At 49.9% G+C, this 26,685-nt stretch overlaps 1 protein-coding gene across 6 annotated transcripts in view; it reads right to left on the reverse strand.

Annotated features, from left to right (window-relative positions):
• The window catches only part of CUX1 (cut like homeobox 1), a 344,154-nt gene that overhangs the window by 246,911 nt on the left and 70,558 nt on the right, over nt 1-26,685 (reverse strand). For all 6 annotated transcript variants that reach the window (XM_064478638.1, XM_064478637.1, XM_031432659.2 and 3 more), the window contains exon 2: nt 21,421-21,531. In XM_064478638.1, coding sequence (XP_064334708.1) covers nt 21,421-21,531 — 111 coding nt within the window. The remainder of the gene's footprint in view (nt 1-21,420; nt 21,532-26,685) is intronic.

The raw sequence follows: 26,685 nt of genomic DNA on the forward strand, positions 1-26,685 counted from the left end.
TGCGAATTCTGGGGAGAGTGCAGACTGGGTCGTGCAGGGTGCTAACTTTCCCTTCCAGCCAAACTCCCGTAGCAAAAAGCAAGCCGGCGAGAGCCTCCAGCAGGGCTCCTGGGTCCCCTCCTCTGAGTGAGTGAGCTGGGGAGCTGTCAGGGGCTGAGGCTCCACCAGACCTCAGGTTGACAGGAACAAGCTGCCCCCGCTGGCTGCTTCCATGGAAACGAGGTTAGATTGGCAACAAGCCCCAGCTTTAAAAGAGCCACCTGCCTCAAGGAAGCCCGGCACGCTGCCCTTTTCCTTCTGACTTCTTAAATTTACAGCAGAGAGATGAGGTGTGCAGGGCAGCTGACTGTGGGGGAGGGGGGAGCAGACCCTTCTGATGTGTCCGGGTCCCTACTGATGGACTGGCGTGTGACACTGGGCAAGCTGGTGTCCCTCTGTGAGCCTCAGTTTTCTCCAGAAGAACATGACGGGGTGGGCGAGCAATGGCCGAGCCCTCCCCAACCCCGTCTGCAGCGACGACAGCATTCTTGGGCCAGGTTGGGGGGCGGTGCCTGGATCACTCAGTGCACATCTGCACGACAGCATGTAATCAGCCGACCAAGCACTGGATCCAAGCAAGGACAGAGGAGGATCCGAGGTGATGTTCTTACCTTCCCAGAGAGTACACTCTAAGTAGGAGAAGGCACATCATGTGACTTTAAGGCTGGAGGGCCACAGTAACTAGAAGAGCATCTACAATTCCAAGAACAAAGCCGGGCAGACGCCGGGTTTACTGCCATGATGCCACCTTCCACCTCCCACAGCTGTCGCTCACGCAGGTGCAGACTCCTGGCCTCACTCCCGCCCTCGTCACTGGAGCTGGAGGGGATGCGGCATCCTCTGGGTGAGCTTGTTTCCAACAACTCTCAAATTCTTTCGTTCTTTTGGGACACAGGACCAGGAATCAGTCAGCTCTGCCAGCTTAGTACTAACCCTGCCTTCTTCAAGGAAGACCCCCCCACACACACAGAAGGAGGGTGAGCGCATCAGGCAAACAGAGAAGTGGCAGAGCCCTGACGTGACCATTCCTGGCCAGGATGAAAGTGCACTTGCCTGGCCTCCCTACCAAGCTCCTCAGGGTGTCAGGCAGTATTGGCTGCAAGGCCCGGTATGGCTTTAAACATCCTGGGGGACTGGAGACGGGGGGGGGATACTGAGATAAAGGGCAGCCCAACCAGTTTTACAAACCTCACCCCACTGTGGTACATCCTCACAAAGGAGATCTACTCAGCACTAAAAAGGGAGGAACTACGGATACATTCAACAACAGGACTGAATTTCTAATGCCCTACACTAAAGGAAAGAAGTCAGACTCTGAAGCTGTGTGGTCCATTTACATGACATTCTGGAAAACATAAAACTGGAACAGAAAACCCGATCAGTGGTCGCCATGGGCTGGCAGTGAGGGAAGGGGCCGGTTATAAAGAGGCACAGAAGAATCTGGGGGACAAGAAAGCTGTCCTGTATCTGTGGTCATGGTTCAGAATGGTACATACTTGCCAAAATTCACAGAAGTAGGCACCTAAAAAGGGGTGAATAAGCATAAACCTGACTTTAAAAAAAATTCTCGGGGGGGAGGGTACAGCTCAGTGGTAGAGTGCATGACTAGCACGCATGAGGTCCTGGGTTCCATCCCCAGTACCTCCACTTGAAATAAATTTTTAAAAACCTAACTACTCCCCCCAAAAAACAAATAAAAAAACACTAAATAAATTAAACAAATGAACAAACAAACAAAACTCTCCCCAAGTGAAGGACTGGTTTTGTCCCCGCATCTCCACGTCAGTACTACGAAAGGAATTAGTGTAGTCAGAAGGGTCAAAACCATTCTCACTGACTGGTATCTTTAAAGTCCCATGAGTAGCTAGACCAGGATACTCACCACTATAATTATTATCTGCCCTTCTCCCAGCTTCGATGGGGGCTGGGGGCTGGGTGAGTGGTAAGAGTTGGGGTAAAAGTGAGAGAATTTTCTCAACTTAAGAGTGTCTCCCATGATTTGTAAAAATCTCCAATCTGCTAGAAAGTGCCAGGGATGATGAAATGAATGAGCAGAAAACCACTAATATTAATGGAAAAAACAGGACACTTGCTTGGCCTGAGGGCTACTGGCGCAGGGTCCTGGATCCTGGGGGGTGGGAGAGCTGGGCCCTGGAGCCAGGCTGGCCGGCTCAGATCCTGGCTCTGCCACGTCTCCGCGGGGGACCCCAGGCCACATTAAACCTCAGTTTCCTCCTCTGCAAGATGGAGGCGGTGACAGCGGGCACAGCACACGTGCAGAGCACACTAGCACCATGTCCGGTGTGCTGTGAGTTCTGAGCACTGGGGCCTGTGATTAGCATTAGAGTCATACTTTCTGCTTGTGAAACTGCTAGAAGTCACCCGAAGAACACACACACACACACACGCACGCACAAGCACGCTCGTACTCAGAGGTGCTGGGTAGGGGGCAGCACAGAGACCATGACCACTAAGTCCTGCTCTGGGCGGGCCCTCACACCCCGGGTTTCTCCCTTACCCCCAGTGTAGCCAGCACTCATCTCTACCGGATGCCTGCCCTCCCTCAGTCCCGCTGAGGAAGGGGGGTTCCGGCCTGGGCTCCTGCTCTGCTCCAGGGTACGACCTACCAGGGCTTCTGACATCTGAACAAGCCCGGCCTAAGCCAAAGCTTGGTGGTCTCTGGCCAAAAATCATTCTACTGACACCTGGCACCAGCTCTGTGCAGCGCAGAGGCTCAGCCAGTCACAGGCCCCAATTTCCTTGCCTGTGTATTAAGGAGACTGGACCAGACAGCACTGGGGAACCCTCCCAGGTCTGCATTTATGCTAATACTCCTCTCCAGAGGCCTTCCAGAACCCCGAGATCGTTCCCAGCCGCCCCCCCAGGAGTGGCAGCATTAGCACCTTTCACAGGCTGCTTTTCCATGCTGACAACTGAGGCTGGCCCCCACCCAGGGAGCAGTCGCTGCCGCCCAGGTCTCAGCGGGCCACTCACACACATCCCCCGAGCATCGCTGTGGGGAGACAGAGAGATGCCAACTACAGCCTTGGCTTTCGAAACCCTACATCCATGTGGATGGAGAAATCGTCCCAACTGGGGAGAGATCAAGGGAGGCTGGGTGCCCCTACCGGTCCCCGAGTAAGAATTCGAGGCACTGGTTCTAAATGCAGGTCCCCAGGCCCTTCCCAGAAGACTGTGTCTCACTATGTCTGGGGTGGGGCCCAGGGATGGTGGTTTTATTTAACAAGCACACACCCAGGAGATTTTTATAATTAGCTAAATTAGGAAAATACTGATGTAGGGTGGCTCCTGCGTGGCTAAAGTGAAGCTGATTTCTTCACCATGAAAATTTGGAGACACGATGAGAACCTTGGCGTCACAACCTGTGAGTAATTGGCCCTGCGTGATTTCAAAAGCATCCAGGCCAGGGCCAGTCAGTGAAGTGACAGGAAGGCCGAATGCAGCCCGTGGGGACCGCAGGGTGGGTCACCTGTCTTCTGCCACCCTCTATGGGGCATCCACCATCACCTCCTGCACATCTGATGGGCAGCAGCCACCCCACATCTGAGACCGCCCACTGCCCCCACCCTCCTAGCAGTGCTTTATCAAATCCCTGTCCCACTGTCTTCACGACCATCTTAAACTTGTCTCCTCTGCCTTAGCACTTAGCCCCCTGCTCATCCCTCAAGGACAGCTTCTCCTGTTTCTCCAGGAAAGCGGATGCCGCTCCCTGGAACGTACCTTCGCTTCTGGCCCACATCCTATTATCGCCTGAGCTCCCGCCTGCCCTCCAGCCAGGGAGCCCAGTGCCCTCTCCTCCCACTTCTGTGCCCGTGACCTAGAACTATACTCCACCACATGTGGAGATGCTCCTTCCCCCATCCGCACTTAGAGCAAGCTCTGGTCCCCTCGGGATGGGGGAAACCACCTTCCTAAACCTTGCCCTTCTCCAGTTAACGCCCTACCTCTCTCCCGTCCTCCTCAGCCAAGCATTTTCAAACTTTCACCGTCTCTCCTTCCCCAATTCCACGATCAGCATCCCCTGGAACTTGTTCCTATCTTTTCATTTGTCGTCAGCCTCCTCCACTTGAATGCAGTGCTGAGGGCAGGGGTTCAGTACTCTGTTCACTGCTGCATCCCCAGGGACCGGCACAGTGCCTGGCCCAGAGAAGGCGCACGACAGGTATTTGTTGAATGCACAGGACATCACCGGCTTGTTCAGAGAGCAGCTGTTTCTCACCGAGCCCCCTAGAACAGGGTCCCTGGTGTTCTGGCTCCACCTCTGTTCCCAGGGCATCCATGCTCCACGCCACAGCATGAAGCACCACCTGTGCGGGACGTGGACTGGGCCGTGGCACTCCTGAGCTGTGCCCTGTGATCACCAGGTAGGGCCTTAGGCAGAGTGAGGTCCAGGTCCTCAGACTTGCTTGGGAGCCTTTCGAGCAGCAGGCGGAGCCGCACCCCCGTGCCACCCTCAGTGGACCGTTCACCCCTGTTGACGGCCCCACACTGGCCCCACCCCGGGTCCGGGCTCCTGCGTCTCTCCCAGAGTCTCTTCTCTTTGCTCCAAGCATCCTCTGAGCACTGATCTCTCCATTTTCTCACTTACTACTCTTGATTCAGTCTATTTCCACGCCAATCTCTGGCTGGGCCAGGGATGCCCAGGGGAGCTCCAGGAACCCCAGCACCTTCCAGAGGCCTCGCCCACAGCCGACTGCACAGCACAGGACTGCGGCAGGCTAACCGCGGCAGCTGTGGTCACTCGCACACCCCATCCCGACTGTCCCGGCAGCTGTCACTCGGACCCCTCCCTTCACGAAGTGAACAATCCCCCACCTCGTCCTCGCCCAGGGCAGTGCTGTTTTCACCTCTCCCTCTAGAGGACATAGCTAACCCAACTGTACTTTGGCCAGAAGTGACTTGAAACAAACCTGAACGTTTACTTTGGAAAGGAGTTAATAATAAAAGTTGGAAGGCGTCTTCGGGACGATAAACACCTCCTTTTTCGTTTCTCCCAGCTTCTGGCACAGCACCTTCCCTGGTGGAAATGCTTTCTGGGACACAACCACAGGGCTCATGAGGACGGAGCCACCAACTCCAGAGAGGATGGAGCAAGGGGAAGAAAACTTCACAAAAATTCATAAAATGTGTGTCTCATCTACTGAAAGCTGCCATCCTGTTTCTGGAATCTACCTTCATCGCTTGTAAGAATCAGGAGAGGCTCTGGTCTGAGAGCCGGGTTTTTTACAAGTGGGACAGATTCTCAAAACCCTGCACCTCACCAGGAAGAGGGAATAAGCCCCTGCAGTTTCCAGAAATAAACGTAGAAATGGAAGAGGCGCCTTTTCAACCCAACAGAAATTATTCTATAAGCTTAGAAAGTTGTCAAGAGCAGTACAACCAGAATAAACATCTCTGGTGATGAAATCAGACAACAAAAATAAGGCACTTGAAAAAAGTCAAATTAGCTATGTCTTTAAAAGAAACAAAAGCAAAAGAAAACTGCCATTTCTTTTCATGCCTAACTTAAGTAGGAGGGAGTCAGAGAGAGACTTTCAAACTTCTACAGCACAAGTGGACTTTTGAGAACAGAGTCTGAACAGGTTAAACTCTGAATTTTTAAACATAGCACTATCCTTTGAACAATAACCTGTACTCTCTCTCACAAAGAGACTGAGGAGGCTACAGACTTCCTGATAAATATCTTAAGGCTCCCTGGGGGAGAAACAATTCCTCTTCTGATTGGCCACAGTGATTTCAATGGGCTGAGATGCATATTTTATACTGAAAACGTTATTAACCAGCTGATGGGGGTTGGGGAAAGAAGGGAAGAATGATCCAATAAAAAACAAACTTCTTCAGAAAACCCTAAGTGGCCCTTCTGGTTTTCTAACTACCCTAAAAATCACTTGAATTTTTTTTTTTTTAACAATACAAAATAGACGTAACTTTTTTTTTTATCATTTCAAAGTAAAGCTCTAAAAGTTTTCCTAACTTAGGGCTAGAAGACATAATGATTATTTTTAAATGTCTGGTTAAAAATCAGAAAGTCTCGAAGGTAAGCCACAAGTATGTGAACTAACCCTGAACGTTGCTATTTCTGCTCAAGCATCAAATAGTGTAAATGAATGAATATATTCATCTTCACTTTATAATGAAAACAGTCAACGGCATTTAAGAAATTGAAAAATTAGTAAAACAGACATTTTTATTTTCTGTGCAACGTGAAACCTATGGAAAATTATCTAGAAATTAGTATGATCTTAATAGCATTTTCTTCTGCCAGGTTTAATTTGAAAAAAAAAAAGAAAAAAATGAAGTCTGTTAAGAAATCCATGACAATTGATAATGTGGGAATATGGACTTAATATTGTTGGCTTAAGAAAAAGGTAAATAGCCAGCTCCAAATTCTTTTTAAAAATTCAATTCATTATTTTTTTTTAAAAAAAGGAAAGTATCCACTTAAGTATAAATACTAACAAAAGCTCTGTATTTTTTTTTTTTTAAAGATCCTCAGAATCCCTGGAATAATGCCTGCCAACTAAAACACCTACTATGAATTTAGTAATGGGTTATGCAAACATAAATTACAAGGCCAGACATTTTAAAAGGAAAAAAAAGGTGATTTATTGATGTGCTGGAGACACGGCGGGATAGAAGCACTATTTCAATTTTCCATATATTCCTCAACACTGCAGATGTGTTAATGCAAAAAGAATTTTAAAATAAAAATGACTCTCAACTCTTCTGGTTCTAACATATCAGTTCATTTACTTAAGGGAGGTTGCCATGGAACTTACTTCCCACACTTAAAATCAAGACAATTAATACAGTCAAACATTTTATCTCGTTTCAAGTACAAATGAATTTGAAAAAAACAGAAAAAGAAATAGAAATATTTCCCTTCAATCAGCAAAAAAGAGTTAAACCACAAGTTCTCTTCTTCACTTTATCAGCCCAACCTGCCCTGGTCCTATTTTTCACTTTAATTTCTTCATCCCTATTCATAGGTCTTTTTTTTTTTTTTCCCTTTGTTTTTTGGTCTCCTATCAGTTGGAACCAGTATTTTTTCTTTACTATGGCAAAGTAATCATTCGACTATGCATGAAATGTTTTTCCTGGGTTGTTTACATATCAACAAAATAAATAAAAATATCCTGGCCAGCAACTTTCAATGAAAGGAAAGAGAAGCTATCACCCTTCTCTGAACAGGTCATGGGAACTGCATTGGGCTGATGAAAACCCCTGAACACACATCAGCTGCAAAGGAATCTTCATTTTTCTTCACTTGGCTGATGGTTGACAGCTTCACAAATGGTCATTTTCAAAGGCACACGTGACTGTGGCTGAACAAGCCTGTCTCAAAAATAAGCTTGCAAACACTCTACTAATAAAGAACGCACACTTTAAAATGCAAAGGTCCAAAAGGACATCTCTGTATGCTGGCGCTGTGCACTCCTTCCCAGACTTCGTGTGTACACACACACACACACACACACGCTCGCATAAGACACGGGTTCCTGGCACTTTGATTATGTGAACACACCTGACCCCAGGGAAACAGGCTGAGACCAGCCCCATATTTCAGACAAACCAAACAGCCAATAGACAGTAATGGCTTTAAGCTACTGATGACCTGGGCCAAAAATGAAGAACCACTTAATCTTCTGAAGGAAACTGTCAATGTTCGGAGGCCCACAGCCGACCTTTCCCCTGATCTTAATCACAGCCACCTATGATAACAGAGTGGGGTTTATTTTTATGCCCGGCTCCAGACTACAATGATCAATCCTTCAGTGTTGACGATTTTGTATCCACACAAGGAACCAGAGTAAGTTAAGAGTGTGGTCATTTTCATGCATCCCTGGAGTCGCACATGGAATGAAATTCACCTAAATGAGAGTAATTTCATCAAAACCCTGAACGTATAAAGTCTCTCCAAATTCATCTACAAATTCAATGATTTTACAAGAAAAATCCCAACAGAACTTTTTAAGTGGCACTGAATAAATGGTTCTAAAAGTCACATGGAAGCACAGGCTAGATGGTTTTGAAGACTGAGGATGGCACCTTCTCCTACTAGGTATCAAGACTTGGTCCCAGTATGGAAATAATATAGTAATAATCATCAAAACAGCGTGGGGTTGGACAGACTGGGAGCCTAGAGGTGGGGCGTGGAACCGGGCAGAGGTGCTGAAGTTAATCCTGGAGAAAGATCGGCTCCACGGTAAGTGGTTCTGGGATGAGGGGCTTGCAGTGGACGAAGACTGAATTAGAGCCTCAGCTGGCCACCAGCCACACGATGCATCACAGGCCTAACAGAAAAAGCAAAACCAAAAAACTGTTGAAGGAAAACACCAGAGGCTGTCTCTGAGACATCAGCACAGGGAGGGTTTCTGAAATCAGATACAAAAAACCCCCAAACTTTATGGCAAAAACTGGGGAAAAAAAACCCACCTGCCTTAAAATTAAAATCTTCCACGTGACAAGGACAACATAGACACAGTGAAAAGACAGGTCACAGCCAGGGAGGAGAAAGCAGCCGTGCACACACAACAAAGGATCCAGATTCAGAATATTCCCATTTCCTATGAGGCGGTCAGAAGACAGGCAGCAGCCTGATGGGAAAATGGGTGAAATATACAAGCAGTTAAAACACAAAAGAGGAAACTATATAGGCCAGTCATTGGACAAAAGGATGTTCACTCACGTTCTAAATAAGGAAATACAGCAAAAAGCCAGCGAGGATGTGGCCGCGGGAGCTGGTGGGTGGGAAGGGTAACAGCATGGAGCTACTGAGAACAGCACCCAACTGGCCAGGTTGTGACTGGAGACTGCGCTTCTGGGTGTCCACCCCGGGGAACTCCTGACCCCACTCCTCCAGGATGTGCATAAGAAGAAAGAAAAAGTGTCACCAACAGCCAAAATTCCTTTTCTCATCTCAGGAGGGCAGTGGGTACATCTTCTGTGGTTCACGCACACAGCGGAATGACTTTAAAAAAAGCAAGATTGTCAGAGGATATACACAGACATAGCCAGATACCACTGGCCTACCATTTGTATAAATAGTAAAATAGATGTATATATAAAACAATCTACTGTTTATGAATGCATCAACATTGCTATGAATGCAAAAAGCATATGGCAATGAAACATCAGTTCTGGGATGGGTTTACATCTGAAGAAGAAAGGAGGGGGAGAAGGCACGGAGGTGGCATTTTAGCTGCACACATAACGTTTTATTTCTGTTTGAAAAACGAGGCATCAGAAGCAAATGGGCAAAATGTTCACATCTCTCCAGTTGTCAAGAAGGGCATGGAAACGTTTGTTTTGTTTTTATGCTTTTGGGTATGCTAGAGATATTTCATATTAAGAAAAAATAAACCCAGCTCCACAGCATTGCATATGAAAGAACCACGTCATGCACGTGAAATCCTGCGTGAGGCTGGAGAGTGGGCTCCGGAGGAGGCAGAGGTGCCAAAGCTTCTGGATCTCTCTGCCTAAGTCGTTACTCCCTCGGACAAGAAGTTCTTGGAAGACACACGTGCCCGGGTCTTTTTGACTCAAAATGTTTGTAGGGTGAAAATGTACCCAGTACCTTACAAATGCAGTGTCTTCCCAGCACAACACTGAAGGTGGATGAGAAGTATCAGGAGCAGAGGTCACCCCCTCCCCTGCGTCAAGGCTGGGGGTGCCCAGGGAAAGCCCAATTGTTCAGTCTCAGGACACTTGACTACAGATGCTGTTGGCAGCAGGCCCTCAAGTGCCGAGTCAGTAACAGATGAATAAATACGGAGTTAAACTGGGGACCCCACTGGACTTCTAAACTAAAATAGTGATCTTTCAGATATGAAGTAGGGAACCTTCCGGGGTGGGGGGGTCCTGCAACTGGAAGGTGCCCCAGGATGCAAGTTACCCACCTGAGAGGTAGTCTAGCCTCTGCTCTCTCCCCTAAATGCACTGGGAAGTCTGTCTGCCGGGGAGGTCAGGCTGGGTGGGGTGGCACCTGGGGCGGGAGAGGTGGCCCCAGGGACACAGCCCGCAGGGCGGCAGGGCTCTGCGTGCCTGGACCACGACTGCCAGAGCTCAGGAAGGGCTCCCCAGTGCTCCCCAAGGATCTGCTCTGGCTCCAGCCAGCTTCTCTGCTTACAAGGTGTGACACCCTTGGGAACTTCCTCCTCCTCCTCTAAGGGGCTCAGATTCCCTCTCTTTGAAATGGAGAGAAATGTGGTACCCATTTCACAGGGATCCTGCAAATGTTAAGTCAGCCAATAGAGTTAAAGCATTGAGACCGTGTTTGGCACACAGTTAAGTGCTCCAGACATGTCCGCTGTTGTTCTGAGCTAGCTCTGTGGTGTCCCTGCAAGGACCAGAGCCCTCAACCCAGAGCTGCCCTGTACCCCTGCCCGACACACAGTGGGCCCGCTGTGACTATCTGCTGCATGCAGGATGAGCAGTGAATAGAGAACCCCACAGAGCTAAAAGCAGGTGAGGCCTCCTGAGAAGAAAGGGCGGCAGAGAAGTTGGCCCAGGGAGGATGAACAAGAGGGAGCTGGAGGGGGGAGGAGAGGGGGAGGGAGCAGGAGCGGGCCGAGCCCTAGAGCCCTCGGTTCTCGGACACTCAGCACAGCCATCAAACAGCAGAGGGGACCAGGCCCGCTCAGACCTCAAATACAGTCAGTGGCAGAACCAGAATCAGGGTCCAAGTGTCCTAATTCCCAGTAAAATCACTCCTTTAGCTGTAGCAACAATACCATCACGTGTTCCTGCTAAAATACTAGACCACAAACAAAACTATTACTCTCTGCATGGTAGGCTTGTAATGCTCTCTGTAAATTACTTTTCCTGCAACTCACATTTTTAAGTCAAAACCAAAGCCCACAACAGTCAATCACCGATGTTCAGTAATTAGCCCCAATTACGACCCCAGCGCCCTGGGCAAAAAAGTAAAACCTCAGACAACAGATCTCAGGGTCAGGGGGACTTGTCATCTGACTGTCTCCTTCTTGACTGACATAATCTCAGAACAGAAGGGGAGATTTTCCTGCTTTGGGTTATAACAATTCCCATAAATTAGCCAGCATTTTCAAACAAATGCCGAGTTTTAGCCTAACCGCTCCTCCCTGGGTACAGACCCACAAAACGCACCCCCAGCACACGCAACACCCTTTCCGTGAGTATGTCACTTCAGAGAGCTACTCAAAATAAGGTTTTTTGGTTGTTGTTTTAACTAACAGATGAGAAACTACCTACAGTGAACTGACTTTGGTCGACTTTGGGCAGCTAAAAGGAGCCAGTCTGCACAGTGGTTATGGCCTGGTTCTCAGGAGTCTGTCTGCCTGGGAGGCAGGTGGCCTGCACTCTGTGAAGCGGCACCCAGGACACCCGTCTTCTAGAGGGGACTGTGAGAGCAGTGACTGTTCGTGATGCACTTAGCATAATGCTTGGCTCCTAGTAAGAACTTGATAAATATTAATAAATAACAGTTCACCACAACGTCAACCAAGTTGTACGGCTTTCCCATTTAGCCATTACAGCGAACAGCTTGCATGCCACAAGGATGTTTATTGCGAAGAGGCTGCACGCTCCTTCCCACACCCTAGTTACCCCCGTGTCCTACGTACACTGACATTCTCCATTCAAAATGCACTTTGGTTGAGGCTACTGACCAGAAAGACAAGCCACGGGCTGCTCTCAAAGAACAGCTTCCAATGAGAGAGTCCAGCAACAAATACTTCCACTCTGTGCAGAGTAAAGACAATGCAAAGGGAGAGAAAATGACCATCTAGACACACATGGGAGGCGCATATTTTCATTTTACTGAATCTATTCAAGTCTGCCCTGGAAACCAGGTCTACAGTTTATAGGCCTGTAGGTCTACTTTATGCTCTAAGAGTCTGTTTTTTTTTTTTTTTTTTTTTTTTTTTTTTACATTTTGGTGTTCATTTATAGCTTTAAAGCTCACTCGTGAACACAATTTCTCCTTTCAAAAGATTAGATTTTAACAACACACACTCAACAGGCCATTTATTGAGCTTCCACTCTTTGCCAAGGGAATTCTGGACAGGCTACAGCATTTTGTCTGACTCATAATAACTCTGGGAGAGTTGTCATCACTCCCATTTTGGGGATGAGAACATGGAGGCTCGGAGGTTCTAGGACTCAGCATGGTCTCGACTACACTTCCCCGCCACATGCATCTAATTACAGCCTTTTCCTTTTGACAGTTATTAAATGCTCAGATAATTTGTCTGTTATACTTAAAATAGCCATTTGAAAACTGCTGGACCCAAGGAGGAAGCGGCACACAGGCTCAGGAAGGAAAGGGAACGCCAGCTCTGCCGACACGGCGGGACAGACGCTTCCAGAAAGACAGCGTGGCCAGGGGGCTCTTCAGCTGCCACGTGCTGCCCCCAGGTCTGGGCTCCACGTGCAGTTCTGCTTCCTGTGTCACGAACACAGACTCAGAGTTTAACTCTTGGCTGATTACCCAAGAATTCACTTTTCTGGACCAAAGGCAGTCAAACAAAATAAAGCCTCCCTCAAACGCATATGTTTAGTGACCAAACTTTCTGTCGTCCGAATGGAAAAGCATCATCGGCCTTAGAAAGCAGAGGGACTGGATCTGGGGTCTGAAAGTCACTGGGTGATTAGAGCAAACAGAGACCATCAGGCTTTTAGCTGAAAGAAATTACAAGGACCGCACGGCTAAAGAACCTGCCCAAATTCATCAAGGGTGAGGGGAGCTGTGCCCGGGGTCATTTTCTTTTTTTTTTTTTTTTTTTACCTTTTTTAGTTTTTTTCTTTTCAGTGGAAGTACTGGGGATTGAACCCAGGACCTCGTGCATGCTAAGCATGCGTTCTACCACTGAGCTATACCCTACCCTCTTCCATTTCTTGATTCAAGAAACTTCCCTAGTTCCCTGAAGACTCTTCACCCATCCACACTCACTGCCATACTGTCCTGTTTGAGTTCTTCTCACCACCTGAAATGACCCTGTGTGTCATGTGTGTACGCAGTCACTGCCTGCTTGCCCCTCTGTGTGAGCTGGAATCTTCTCTCTCGGTGTCTGCTTGCTGGATCTCAGAACCTCAGATGGCCCCTGACCCCTGGCGAGGGCTCAGAACTATTTGCAGAAGGAAGGAAGGAAAGAACACGGGTAGGAAAGTGTTTACTGGGCACCTGCTACCGCTCCTTACATTTGAATTCACTTCACCTGCCCAGGAGCTGGGATACTGTCAGGACTGGACATCTACCTTCCAGGAATGTCATGTACTCAACAGGACCCTTTGAAGTAGGCAGAATATATTTTTGCAGATGAAGGATCTGCAGTTAAGTTTCTGTCCCAATGTCACTGAGCAGTGGAGCAAGGATATGAGTCACTCAATGTGTCCAAGCCTGAGCTAATTCCTCTGCTCTAGAGACCTCCTTGGTGCCCTCAGAGCAAGCTGCAGGGTCCCTCTGGAACGAGGGGGAAGAATGTGGCCACCAGCCTTTACTGACTCGGGGATGAAGCACGTTTAACCTGCATTCATTACTCTATCACCCTTGGGGCAGGTTCTCTCTCCTAGGGACCCAAAAGAAAGAAACGAGAAAATAACCTCTGGGGTTGATAAATTGGCTTAAAGAGTTTAATTGGTAACAGTTAAAAGTTCACTTTTAATTTTTAAGCTTTTTCTAGTTAAAGTCTTATTATAACTTAATGGTGGGTGATTCTAGAATGATTAAACATCCAGGTTGATTATTCGGGCTTTATAATTTTGCCAAATATTGGAGTGGCCTTTGAAAAACCAAGTTGGCTGCTGCCAAAATGAAATTCACAAGATCCTTTTATGTGGGGAATTTCTTCAGTGTGTAAGAGAGAACAAGAGAACAAGTGAATAAGCCACCTGTGCAGAGATTTCCCACACCCCACAAAGAAAGGTGTTAAGAAAACACTTTAGTTGAGATATTATTCATATACCATAAAGTTTACCCTTTTGAAGTGTACACTTTAGTGGTGTTTGGCATATTCACCAAGTTGTGCAGCCATTACCACTAACTCCAGAACGTTTTCATCATCCCCCAAAAAAGCCCCATAAGCTTTGGCAGTTGCTCCCCGTTCCCCAGGTAACCCCTAGGCTACTTTCTGTCTCTAGGGACTTGCTCATTACGCACCTGTCACGTAAATGGAATCATGTGGAATTTTGTGTCTGGCTTCTTTTACTTAGCGTAACGTTTCAGAGTCCCTCCGTGCTGTAACATCCTATTCCTTTTTATAGCTGAATAATATTCCATTGTATGGACAGGCCATATTTTGTTTATCAGTTCATCTCTTGATAGACATCTGGGCTGCTTCCACTTTCTGTTTTGAATAATGCTGCTACAAACATTCACGTACAAGTTTTTGTGCAGGCATGTTTTCAATTCTTTTGGACATAAACCTAGGAGTGGAAATGCTGGGTCACAGGGTAACTCTGTGTTTAATGTTTTGAGAATCTGCCAAAGAAAGGCACTTCTCGAATTCTGTTACTTTTTGTTTAATTCTATACAAAAAAAAAAATAAAATTGAAGTGTCAAATAAAATTTTATTACCTGCTTGTATGAGAAATGAATCTTGCAGAGTAATATAATTAACATTTTTCAAAAATCTGTTTTGTAAAAGAAAAGCGTCCTAAATGAATGCGATAATACACGATCATCAAGGGTCCACGGTACTCAAGATGCAAATAAACACAATGGAGGCGCCGCTCCTGCCTGCAGGCCCTTACCCCTCAAGAAGTGGAGAAAGTGGGGGGAGGGTGTAGCTCAGTGGTAGTGTGTTTTTAGCTTGCATGAGCTCCTGGGTACAATCCCCAGTGCCTCCATTAAATAAGTAAGTCAGTCAGTAAATCTAACTCTCCCCAACCCCCAATTTGTGAATTTGTTGAAAACAACAGAAGAATTAAGAATTCAGTCACTACTTCACACATAAATGTGTACAGTTGTAGCAAAGACTGTCTGAACACTGTTTGATCGTTCATAAAGCACAGAGAGTTGTACGGGAGCTCATTTAATCCCCAGGCCAACTGCACAAGGCAACTGTAATGACCATCCTCACCATGGCCACCCAGCTGGCCAAGAACTCCTGCAGGGCCATGTGGGGCAAAGACGCCCCCCAGACCTCTCACCGAGATGCAGCCGCACTGTCTCGAGGCAGCCTGTGCAGGACGTGTCCATCTGAGTCGCAACTTTATTTTTAAGTGACTCTCTTTTTCCAGGCTGAGTCACTCCCTGCAGTGTCTATATAAAGGCTGTCGAGGCAGTGACAAACGCATTTGGGCCTGGGCCACAACTATATATTACTGCCCCCCTCCCTCCCCCCGGCTGCGGACTCCTTTTCTCACAGGGAGCCCAAGATGACTCGAATAGTTTGCAGTGTCTTCCCATCTTTTTGGCCCCTCACCTCCACAGAAGGGGAGCAGCTGGCTTGCATGTGCAGGACACGGTGTGGGGACTCGAGACTTCAAATCTCACTTAGGTGGAGTCCATCTCGATCAAGAAAAAGATGACTGGAGACTTTCTGAAAGAAGACACCCTCCCCCCCAGCCCCCACTTGCCAGAGTTGGTAAGAAATCCATAAACCTAGTTCATTTCAGCCGTGGCACAAGGTTTCTTCCCCAGTCGTGGACCAAGATAACTCCTGATTTTTTAAATAACGGTTTCCTGAGAATGTAAAAAAATCAGAAAAACACTCCAGCCAGAGAGAGAGGGCAAATTAAGATTCTGGCACTCAGGAAATGAACGCCCGTGAACAGGCGGTTATGTCAGCAGGAAAGAGAACGTTCCCTTCACGGAGCCAGGCCTGTCGACCCAGGAGGTGGGGCTGTGAGGCAGTGGCCGGCGTCAAGCCCGGGCCACCTTCTCCCGTGGGGACAGCAAGGGAACGAGGGTGGTCAGTGCTGGTGCCGACCCGGGAGCTCTGCCAAAATGGTCAGGGCCAGGGCTGAGCTCTGCCAGTGGTGACAGGACCAGGGGGAAAGAGGCCACGTGCATTTTGGGTGGGAGAGATGGGGAACAGCCCCAGGACATGAGCCTGGTGGACCAGGTGTCCCGAGGGTTAGCGCTCAAGAAAGCAAGAAATGTTTAAGCAAAAATACATCGGGGGAACAACCACCTATAAGAGCTCCTGGATTGCAGCTCAGTTTTAAACCTCACGGAAGAGATGTGACCGCTTCGTGGGAAACAGATTAACCTAGTGAAGTCTGACCATCAGGCGCCTAAGACATGGTCTGGGGTGCGGAGCCCGACACGCTGCTGGGACAGAAGCAAAGCCCGAGGATGGTTTCGTGACAGAACTGCCGCATCTCAGCTCTGAGGTTTTCCTCTCTTCCTCCCCTGTAAAGGATGTTTCTTCTCTTACTGAAAAGAATGGCAACAAAACAAAAAAACATCCCTGTGCTCCGTCTGGAAGCAACGCTGAAAACCTTTCTTCTGATAACTGAGCATCACATTCAAGTATCTCGAGCGGGTGAGCTGGGACGGCACCCACTGTGAGCGTCCTGGGACTGGCTCTGAGGCCGGCACCGCTCCAGGTGCTCGGCCCTTTGAGGAGGCAGCACGGCCCGGCAGCTAAGAGCATCGACTCAGGGGCCAGACCGCCTGGGTTCAAGTCCCAGCTCGGCCTAGCAGTGGCTGTGAGATCCTTGTCATAACAAACGTTGGTCTGAGACACAAACTTGAAATTTAACCAAGTGGAAGAGAGAACCATGAAACCCTAGCATTGTCCCTATCTCAGTGCTCCCACCCCCACTGGAAATAACTCAGTTTCCAGGAGTGAGGAGCTGGCGTGCTGCCCTAGGCTGCTTCTGGGCAGCACCCGCAAGCCTCCACATCACTGGTGATCACATCTAATCTGCCACCAGCTTTATCAATACAGATGCCATTTAAGGCATCAAAGGTAATCCTGGCCAGTACCTCGGCTCTCTGATCAAAGCAACAGAAAAGCAAGAGGCAAGGGGTTTTGGCCTATACTGAACCCACAGTTCTAACATCTCTGGGCTCAAGAGTTCAAGAAAGCTGTCACTAACCTAGCCTTGCTCTTCGCCAGCCTCGCGCGGGAAGAACCTGCCACCCAGCACAGAGGCATGTGCCCCTGATGCCACCTGCCCTCGTCAGCGGGGGTGGCTCAGTCCCTCCACCCATCTCCTGCTCCCTAGCGCCCAGCCCGGAGGCTGGAGTGCAGTGGCCTCTGCCCAGTGGTCAAGGCCTTAGCACTTATCTCTCATGCAGCCCCTTCCTCCCCATCCTTCCTCCCCGCACCTTGGGCACAACTGGGAGGGAGGAGGAGGAAACACGTACAGAGCTCCTGGTGTGGCGCAGAGACCACCAACGCCGGCCTTGGAGCTGTGTTCTAATCCAAGGGTTCCCGGATGAGTTTCAGGGAGTCCAGGAGAAACTGTGCAATTCTCAGGTGGGCGGGTCCTTAACATTCACCAATATTTCAAAGGCCAAGATCCAAGGCTCCAAAACCAGCCCTGTTCACATACAGTAAGAATCACTGTGGCATATGTGGTTTGGAACGTTACCACCATTGATCTAAGAGAATTTTGGGGGGAAAGTCTGCGTTCAGAGGATTCCAGAGACACCATCCCAGCACTTAACATGCCTTATCAGGATGTTGAACTTTCTTGATAAGAATATAAGAATCGTTTCAAGAACTAGGATGGGATTTTACCCCTAGGGCCAAACCACATGGCACGTGGAAGGTGCTCAAAAAATATCTGTAAAATGACTGTTATTAGCAACCAACTTTACAACCCAACGTTTGGAACACTCTGGGTGAAAACAACCTATATCTGTTTTGTTCTGTTTTGTTTTAACTCCCCTGAGCTGGGTTCGAGGAGCAGAAATCAGCTACATCCCGTGTGCTTTGTAGTACGTGTTCCAAGTTAATGCCAGTAACAAACATGCACTAGACTCTTGGTGCCGGGCCCGCGTGGAGCCTTACACACACACACACACAACACACACACACACACACACACACACGCAGCAACCCTGCGAGCTAGGCCCTGTCATCACACTTTTTATAGATGATGAAACGGAGCCTTTGGGAGGTTACGTCGCTCGCCCATTGACGCCAGCCGGTAAGTCACCTGCAGTCATAAATACAGAAAGCGAAAGAGATACAACCCAGAAATACCCCATGGTCTTTCACATTCAGGTATCAATCATAAACTCAATAGGGAATGAATGTGTAGTTGCAAAATTAAAATTAAAAACGGTTTTCCTAGAAAGGGACTCTTTTTTTGAATCAAAGAAATGTATGAAACTTTATTGGCAGGGTAATTGCACCTCCTTCAGATTCACTACAATTCTGATAAAACGACATGAGCAGTAACATCAATTGACTGTGAATGTATTCTTCTAATGACATAAAACTGAAACCGAAAGGGCTTCATTCTAAACAAGAGGTCTTTGAGGCCCCAGCTCCCTTGGTGCCTGCCTCTCGTGTGCCTGTGGCCTGTCCGGTGTGGGACCTGCCTGTGGGTCCCCCCACCTCACCCCCCACCTCTCCCCCTACCTGGGCTTTCCCAGTCGCCCGGGGCAGGGCCAGTCTAGGAAAACATAAGCTCCCTGGCGGGAGACACCCTCACTCACCTCTGACTTCTCCCTGGAGCCTAAACCTGCCCATTAGACTTAGTAGATATTCAACAGACACTGGGAGGACATTTTCTCCTTCCCCAGAACACAGAGGGACATCGGGGTTTTCACTGAGAATCAACACACTTGGTGTGACACTAGCAAGACCGCTGGCCCTGGCTCTAGCCTGCCGGCCACCCTGGAACCAATGGCCTAGTCTTCACGGCCGACTGTGTGAGGCCGGTCTATCTCCACGTGACAAGATGCCTTTCCTGCCAACAAGCCAATTTTTCTTTACTCTGGAGAACAAAGTTCTAAGCAACCGTCCTTTTCACACGTCCACTTTCTAGAAGCGTTCCCTCGGCAGTCTGGGTTAATCTACCTGCAGCTGATGAATAACCAGAACTAACGACTAGTGTCAGAGACAGGGCAGGCTCCTCTGGACCGAAGCCCTAAACCAAGTGACGGCCAACCATCCGCTCTGGGTCCCAGGACGCGCACTCGCCAGAGCCCCCCACACCACCAGACCCCCCCTCCACGCCACAGGACCCTCAAGTACACCCCTGTGTACCCAGGGGACCTCAGCTGCAGCTCCTTGGCCCCACCTCCACTCTGGCCTTAAGTGGTTCCCAAATTTACAGAAGATTCTGGGTGACTGGCAGCACAGGAGAACCTGTCTCTACTGGGTCTCACCTCAGGGTCCCCGTCAGGACCCTACTTGGATTTCAAGGATGGGCCTGGGGTCGGGAGATGTAAGGGGAGCCAATGGGGCAGGAACCAGCGAGCAGCTTCCCCTTCCCCGCACCTGGGACGCCCGGGCCACAGGGAGGCCTGTCTGACTGCAGTGGGAGGAGCCCGAGCAGCCGCCAGCCTTGACCAGCTTGCAGGGAGCGAGCAGGGCTGCCAACGTCCATCCCTTCCAAGTGGGGCTCTGGGTCCCCTCTTCCATGGAAGGTGATGTCTAAAAAATGTGCCCTGAAAAGAAATGCCCCCAATGGCACTTCCCACTAGGCTCCCCCTTCCCTGGCCTCTTCTATTTACTGGGCCTAAGGGATAAAATGCAAAGTCTGAGGCGGGGTTTCTTTGAGGAACTGGCCCAGGATTCAACACAAGCCCTGGATGCTGGTGGCCAGTTTCTGCAGAACAAGGTGTGTTTAAGCGTCAGTAGACAGACTGGGCCCATTTAGTCCTATTAACATTTAGCAAACGAGTGTTGGGCTCTAGGTGGCCGGACCTTCCTCGGTCGGTACCGCCTTGAGCAACTGACAGGAGCCTGGGACTCCAGAGGGAAACTCCGGAATCCAGTTCGCCTCATAGCACTTTATTGTATGATGGCTTATGTTTACCTATTATGATCTGCAGCCTCAGAAGCATGATTTGCCCTTCTTTTCCAGATTTTCTACGGACACCCCTGGACCAAGGGTCACCAAGGGAAGAGCAGTAAGAACACAGCGATGACAGCTAGTTGCGGGTCGTGGAGACTAGCAGATCCCCACCCCCACAGCCCATCCCCCCGGGGCCAGAGGCAGAGGGGGCAACCCCCAGGTGTGAATTACTCCGCCCTGTGCGTCTGGTCTGATGAAACGTGGAAGATCCAAGTTTATGGGCAGGGTGGAGCAGGTAAGCAGTGGGTCTAAAACTGAAAATACTTCAGTGGGTCTGCCCCTAGAGGCTTCCTTCTTTCCACTGCACTACCCTGTTTTTTCTCCCGAAGTATTTACTCTGAAAATAGAGGGTTAATTATTGGCTTCCCCTCGTGATTCACAATAACGCCCCCTTAAACGGCAAGCTCCTTTGGAACACTTCACGAGTCCACTTTAAAACTTTCAATTCACATATCATTTTCCAGGACGATTAAAAAAGTTAGAGGCATCCCTCCCAGGAAGCAGCTTTTCCTCCGGGCCTGTTCCCTGGTCCCCATGGAAGAGTCTGGAGGGCAGGGAGTCAGGGCTGGAGCTCTGAGCAGCTGTAACGCACTCACACCCGAGTGCGGGTGCAGCAGGCTGGGGGCGAGCCCGCGACACGAGAGCCGCCGTGGGCCCGGGTGGCAGAGGCTCCCTGGAAAGCCATCCCCACGTCTGCTCAGCTGTCTGTAAAACCCCTCTTTCTTTTTATTTCATCTGGCGCCTTAGACAGGGACTCAGGGAATGAGGGACCAAGAAAACGCAGCAGGAAAAGGCTGCCCCAGCCACTCTAAACACTGTCCTCGGAACACATACGTCCAAGAAAAAATTAGGAGCGTGCAAAGAGCACATTTCCAGTGCCCTTTAAAGCATATTTCAGGAAACCCAGAGGCGTGTAAAAGGCCCGACCGGACCAAATGTCTGTTTTGCAAGAATCGTCGGCATTTTGCATCCTCAGATGCAAGCAGCCTGCAGATGCCCCGCCCACCCCAGCGCGGGGAAGGGGGCCTCCAAGGCCCCATCACCCTATCCCTCCTTGTACTCACACTCCCTGAGGACCCAGAGTGGGCTGCCTACAGACGTGGGCACCCTGGCACGGACAGGCTGGAGTGGTCTGACCCCCCACACGGCTGGCCATGCGCTCTCGCACACCCAGCTTGTTCAGCACGTGCACCTGGAATTAGCTCGGGCTTGAATCCGCATCCCCAGCCCGCACGTGGTGCGCAGACAGGGCGGAGAGTGGCGGAGAGGAAGCAGCCGATCGCTGCTCTGTGAGGAATGAACGGCTTACGACGCGTCTTCTGAACGTGCCCTCGGATAGTAAGACCCCCCCGGCCGCCCTTCGGAGAGACCAGGATGGAAATGCCACCTCACCTCTGGAGTGTTCTTCTTGAACTCCCGGCTCTGCTCGATGAGCCGCTTTCTAGACTGCTCGCTTTCATCTTGCCGGTTCGCCAATACTGTTGCGGTGGCATCGAGTTCCCTCTGTGGAGAGAAAACAGAAGGGAAGACACGATTGTAATTGCACTTTGCAGGGGAGGAGAGCATGTTTGCATCTGACCAGAACACGAGGGCGGGCGGAGGAGGGATCCCGGGGCTGCCGGGACCCGTACAACCCTGAGGCTCCCATCCGGCCCGTGCGCTGCTTCAAGGAAACCAAACCCACCCAGCTGGGTGTGCTGTGTATCAACAGCACAAGCGACTGTTTCCACCACAGAACACGCAGGTGCATTTTTCTTCACTAAAACCAGAGTCAGACCAACGCCCGCATGTCAGCCCTCCCCGGAGTCGCTCGTTCCTGTTCTTAACAAGCATCTCTTCGTGCCACATCCCTGGGTGCCAGTCCTGCCATTTTACTCTGGGTTCTCACCGAGACATTCTGCCTGACTCTCCTTCCACAGTGTGGGCCTGGAATCTTCTGTAGTCACCCCTATTTGCTTTTGTTCAACAAACACTTATTGTGGGCTTACTATAGGCCAGACATCATGTCCAGGACGGCTAGAATTAACTGTTAACTTGTTTTCAAGAGGGACCTTAAGAGGCAAGTTCCAAGAATAATGATTTTCAGCATCTGGTAAACTTGGGAAGTGAGGCACCTGGAAACAGCATTATCCTCTAATTCTTTAACTTGCCCTGAGACTCTGGGCTCCACCAGGACCTCTGTTGCACACGACAAACTGACACTCAGAGCATCCGAGAACCTGTGTCCTGGCCCTGGAAACGCTGGGAGGAGCTGCCAAGAGGATCTGATTCAAACAAGCCTGCAGCAGATGGGCCCAGGATGGTGTCCCAGGCTGACAGCAGGAGCACAAGGACACGTTCCCGTAGGCACCGAAAGGCTTCGGCTACTAAAGACGCACACTGCTTAGGATTCAAGCGGCTGCTCCAAGTGGCTTCTCAACATTAAGGAATCGCCACCCTGAGGCCCAGCAGAGCTAGGAAAGGTGGGGAAAATGCAAGATGAAGATCCATGCAGAGACATCCAGGAAGCGTGCGAGAGTCTTTCTCCACCACCCTCCACCCACCTGGCTTCCTTTTTGGCGGAAATAACCCAAGGCGTCTGCAAGCCCTGCTGGTGAACACTTCATTCGTACCACTACAGGGTGGGCCGCTGCCAGACGGGATGGCAGAGTGCTGGAACAAACATCTCGGGTGCTGTCAACTTGGAAATGGCAGGCAGTTTTAAAAGCAGGAAGGGGGGAGAGGAACTCGGGGTGGGGGAGGTGGGGTAGATACCACCACACCACACTCCCTCCCCCTTCCCGTGCTTCTGGCATTACAGCCAGTCTTGGGCAAGCCAGTCCCAGAGAATACCGTGGGCTAGGATTCAAGAACAGATGTCAAAGCTACTGCAGAAAAGAGGGAAACACTGCACATTTTGATAGACCACATTTGAAACGCATCCCAGGCAAGTGAAGGCAGGGGGAGAAAAGAGCAACCGAAAGCAATGTGGCAGCGTGGGGATGGAGACGGAGGAGGAGCGATCGCGGATAAGCAGAAGGCTTCTCAAAAATATAAACAATCTGGTAAGGAGGAGGGCTTAGACATCTATATTTAAGCAGCAGCAGCAGCAGTTATAAAAGGAGACTTCAAGAAAGGGGAAAAGAAAAAGCCAATATTGAAATATGACCAAAAAAAGTCAAGTTGATGTTTGGTTCCACTCACACAGAGGCAGAACACGGAGGAAAACAAAGAGCTTTCAGCAAGGATCCTAGTTCCTGGGAGGGGGGTGTCACCTAAACAGAGGGCATCTGATGACTTCTGCTGCTGGATGCTGGGGGCACACAGGTGACTGTGGGGTCCCAGCCCCGACCCCACCTTCCATCTAGTGGAAAGCTCGGGGACAGTGGGGGGAGCGCTGCAGGAGGTATCGAAAAGCACGTAGTCTACGAGACCCTCGGCTCCCCTCTACCCCGATCCCAGCCCAGTGCCGAGCGACCCTGTGGGCAGATCCCAGGAGGGCTGAGCCTGGCACAGGCTGCTTGCTGGAATGCAAACAAATCCACCTCTATCTCAGGGTGGCGGGGCCTGGGAGCCCGGGGTGACCTGCTGTTTTCAGGCGGGGACCCTCTGGGGGCCCACCATGCTCCCTACCCAACAGACATATGCAGGCCCCCGTGAGAAACCAACGGGGCTCTCTGAATTTCACACGGTGCCGCCGCCCATCACCATGGAAAGAGATAAGCACAGCGAGGAGGAGAGGCTGAGCCTCTGCCGCCCTGGGTCTGGCTGGTCAAGCTGACGGCTCACTGTCTTTGACCGCATCCCCTGGAAAAACCACCACCGAATCCCTCTGAAGGACACGAAGTCTTCCTAAGGCTCTGGGGGCGATGCAAAGGGAGGAGACAGCTATGAGACATAAGCCAAACACTGTTTTATTATCTACCCAGCCTGTCTCTCCTCCAAGTGTCACCTATAATGACACATTAACAAGGGAATTTTATGCTTCAGGGGAGGTGGTGATGGGGGCCTGAAATACAGAACCTCAGCCGGAGTCACTGGTGACACGTAAAAAGGAGCACGGAGAGCCCCCACATCTGAAAAGCATTAAAAACGCACAAAGAGTCAAAAAAAAAAAAAAAAAAACCAGGAAAAAAAACCCTCAAATACAAAAACCGTAGAACCAAGCTAAATGTCCAGCAATAGTGTACTGGCAAATCCATTCAAGGATTATTTCGCAATGGTCAAAAAAAAAAAAAAATGCAGTCCTGTGCAGTGTACTATCTGGGATGGAATGATCTTCAAGGTATATTTAAGCAAAAAAAGAAAAGTGCAAAATAATGTTACATTGTTTAAAAGAGTATCTATGCATATGCCCCCGTAAGCTTTGTTTGTCTCTAGAAAGATACAGAAGATGCCTGTAACCGTGCTTGGCTCTGAGCCGGCGCTGGGGAGGAAGGGACAGGCTCTTCAGTATAAATCTTTTGGCTATTTTGCCATGTGCGTGAATTACCTCATTGGAAAAGAACCACAAAATATACTATCGTTATGTATATTTTTAAACTGTTAATGTGAAAAAACAGGAACACATATAGTTCTAGAAATAGTTTACATGCTGTATGTCCCACGTTATGCATGAGCATGGCCTCTGTGTCCACCTGCCTGGGGACAGAGGCTGGGAATAGATGACCCCTTGACTCACTCTGATGATTCAAAAAAGTGAGGCCAGGGCGTCCTTTGTCAAAACAACAGCTGTTTCTTGCACAACGCGCTGCACGCTGGCCAGCTTCAGGGCTGATGAACGAGGAGAGGGTAGCCGGTCGCCGAAATCACCACTCCGTCAAGCCCCAGCTTTCCCAGGGCAGGAAGCGGAAGGAGCCCTCTCCGAGCTCCTTAGGACTATCCTCCTGCTAGAAACACCCAGCAGCAAACCCATGGGCTCTGAACACGGACAGGTATTTCTCACTAAGCGTAAAGAGAGAGGATACCCACAGAGCATCGTGCAAGGACAGCACCTGGATGCAGAAACTGTGGGGGTATCTTTCAAAGTCGTCATGAGATGACGGATGTCAGGAAGCGACAAGGTTCAGGGAAAGCCCTCTGGCTTGGGAGCTTGTGCTCCGTGCACACGGGCACACCTCACTCCAATATACTGGGGAACTGACTGAGAGCTGTAGTCCTGTTTTCCTGACTATAATTTCTTGGATGCTTTTCCTCCGGTTCTGACACATCCTCAAAGGGCAAAGCTCCTAACACTGGAGGTTTCTCTCTGGCCCAACTCCAGCCTCTCAGCCAAGTATTAGAGGCTTATTCAACACACAAAAAATAAAAAGTGACCATGTAGCTGCCTGTTTAAAAGAAACCATGGGGAAATTTTCTCCCAAAGAAAACAATTCTCTTACTAATGTCAATGATCAGTTTGGAACTGCTCGCCTTTAAAGTGAATGTCAGGTGTTTGTTTTCAGCTGGGGGATGCCTGTGGTGCCGCCGCCACTTTTATGAGATTCTCTCTCCCTGAGGCCCCCCGGCCAGGCCTGCCAGTACTCTGGGCAAGTGCACACCGGCCCCCTTCCCCCAACACTCCCCCCGCCAGCATCCCTCGGTTGGTGGGGGAAACACTGGCCAACTGCAACAGAGATGCAAGTGAAGTATTGCTTTTTACTGTCTGACTTTAATCCAAAGAGTTGGTTCATATGATATTTCTTTAGGGCTTATCTTTCCACTAATCAACAGCAGGTTCTATGCAAGAATTTAAAGTGGCTTTACTAGTGAAAATGAAGAGCACTTGCACGAAAAAGGAAAGCCCAGCCGTGGTTTCTGCATGAGGGAGCCCTTGAAGCATTTTCCGTTTTGTTTCCTGCAGCAGAATCACTGAGCAAACAGAAGCTGCTCGGGCTGAAAAGAGGTGAAGGCCCCAAGCTCACCCACCTGTCTCCTTGTGTCACCCCCACCCTGGCCCCCTGCACAGGACATCCGAAGATCCCCCAGACCTCAGAGAGCCCTGGCTTGGAATCCAGGCTCCATTCGTGCTGTATCCTGTGTGGTTTGGGTCAAACGACGCCCCCTCTCTGGAGACAACTGAGATGATGCTGGTCCACTTCCTGGCATAGTGAGCACTCCATCAAGGGGAGTTTTTCTTTACCATCAGAGCCACATGCTTGACCTCAGGTCAGACCTCTGCCACCAGCATCCTGAGCTAGGCTGGGGGCTCCAGGGATGCACAAGTCAATCACAAGTTGACCTCGACCTCCAGGTGCCCACGGTCCAGCCAAAGAAACAAGGCGGGCATGGAAGAGCAGTAAGACAGAGAGGACCAGGCTGGTGGACCAAAAGCAGAGGTTGGATAAGGCAGAACACACAGCCAGCAAGAAAGATGCCCATCTCGGCTAAGGCCCATGGGCAGGGACGGCCTCAGTCCCTGTCACCCTCCACCTCCTCCGGGTTCCCCGAGTCCCCTGCACAATCCACAGTTGTGACTGCTGCTGTCCACGAATGAGGGCTCAGAGGAAGCAGAGCCCAGGCCAGGTCCGCTGGGGGACGGGGGCTTGGGCACAGAAGTGAGAGGGGGCTGGGGCCAAAGTGGACACACTGTGTTCAATTAGAAGTGCCGGCGGGCGAGCAGGACATCCACCCTGAGTGTGCGCACAGAAGGAGGATGCGCTCATACGTGAGATCACTCTGGAAGGCTCCAGCACAAGA

Source organism: Camelus dromedarius, chromosome 24 (genome assembly GCF_036321535.1).
Source record: "Camelus dromedarius isolate mCamDro1 chromosome 24, mCamDro1.pat, whole genome shotgun sequence".
NCBI lineage: Eukaryota > Metazoa > Chordata > Mammalia > Artiodactyla > Camelidae > Camelus > Camelus dromedarius.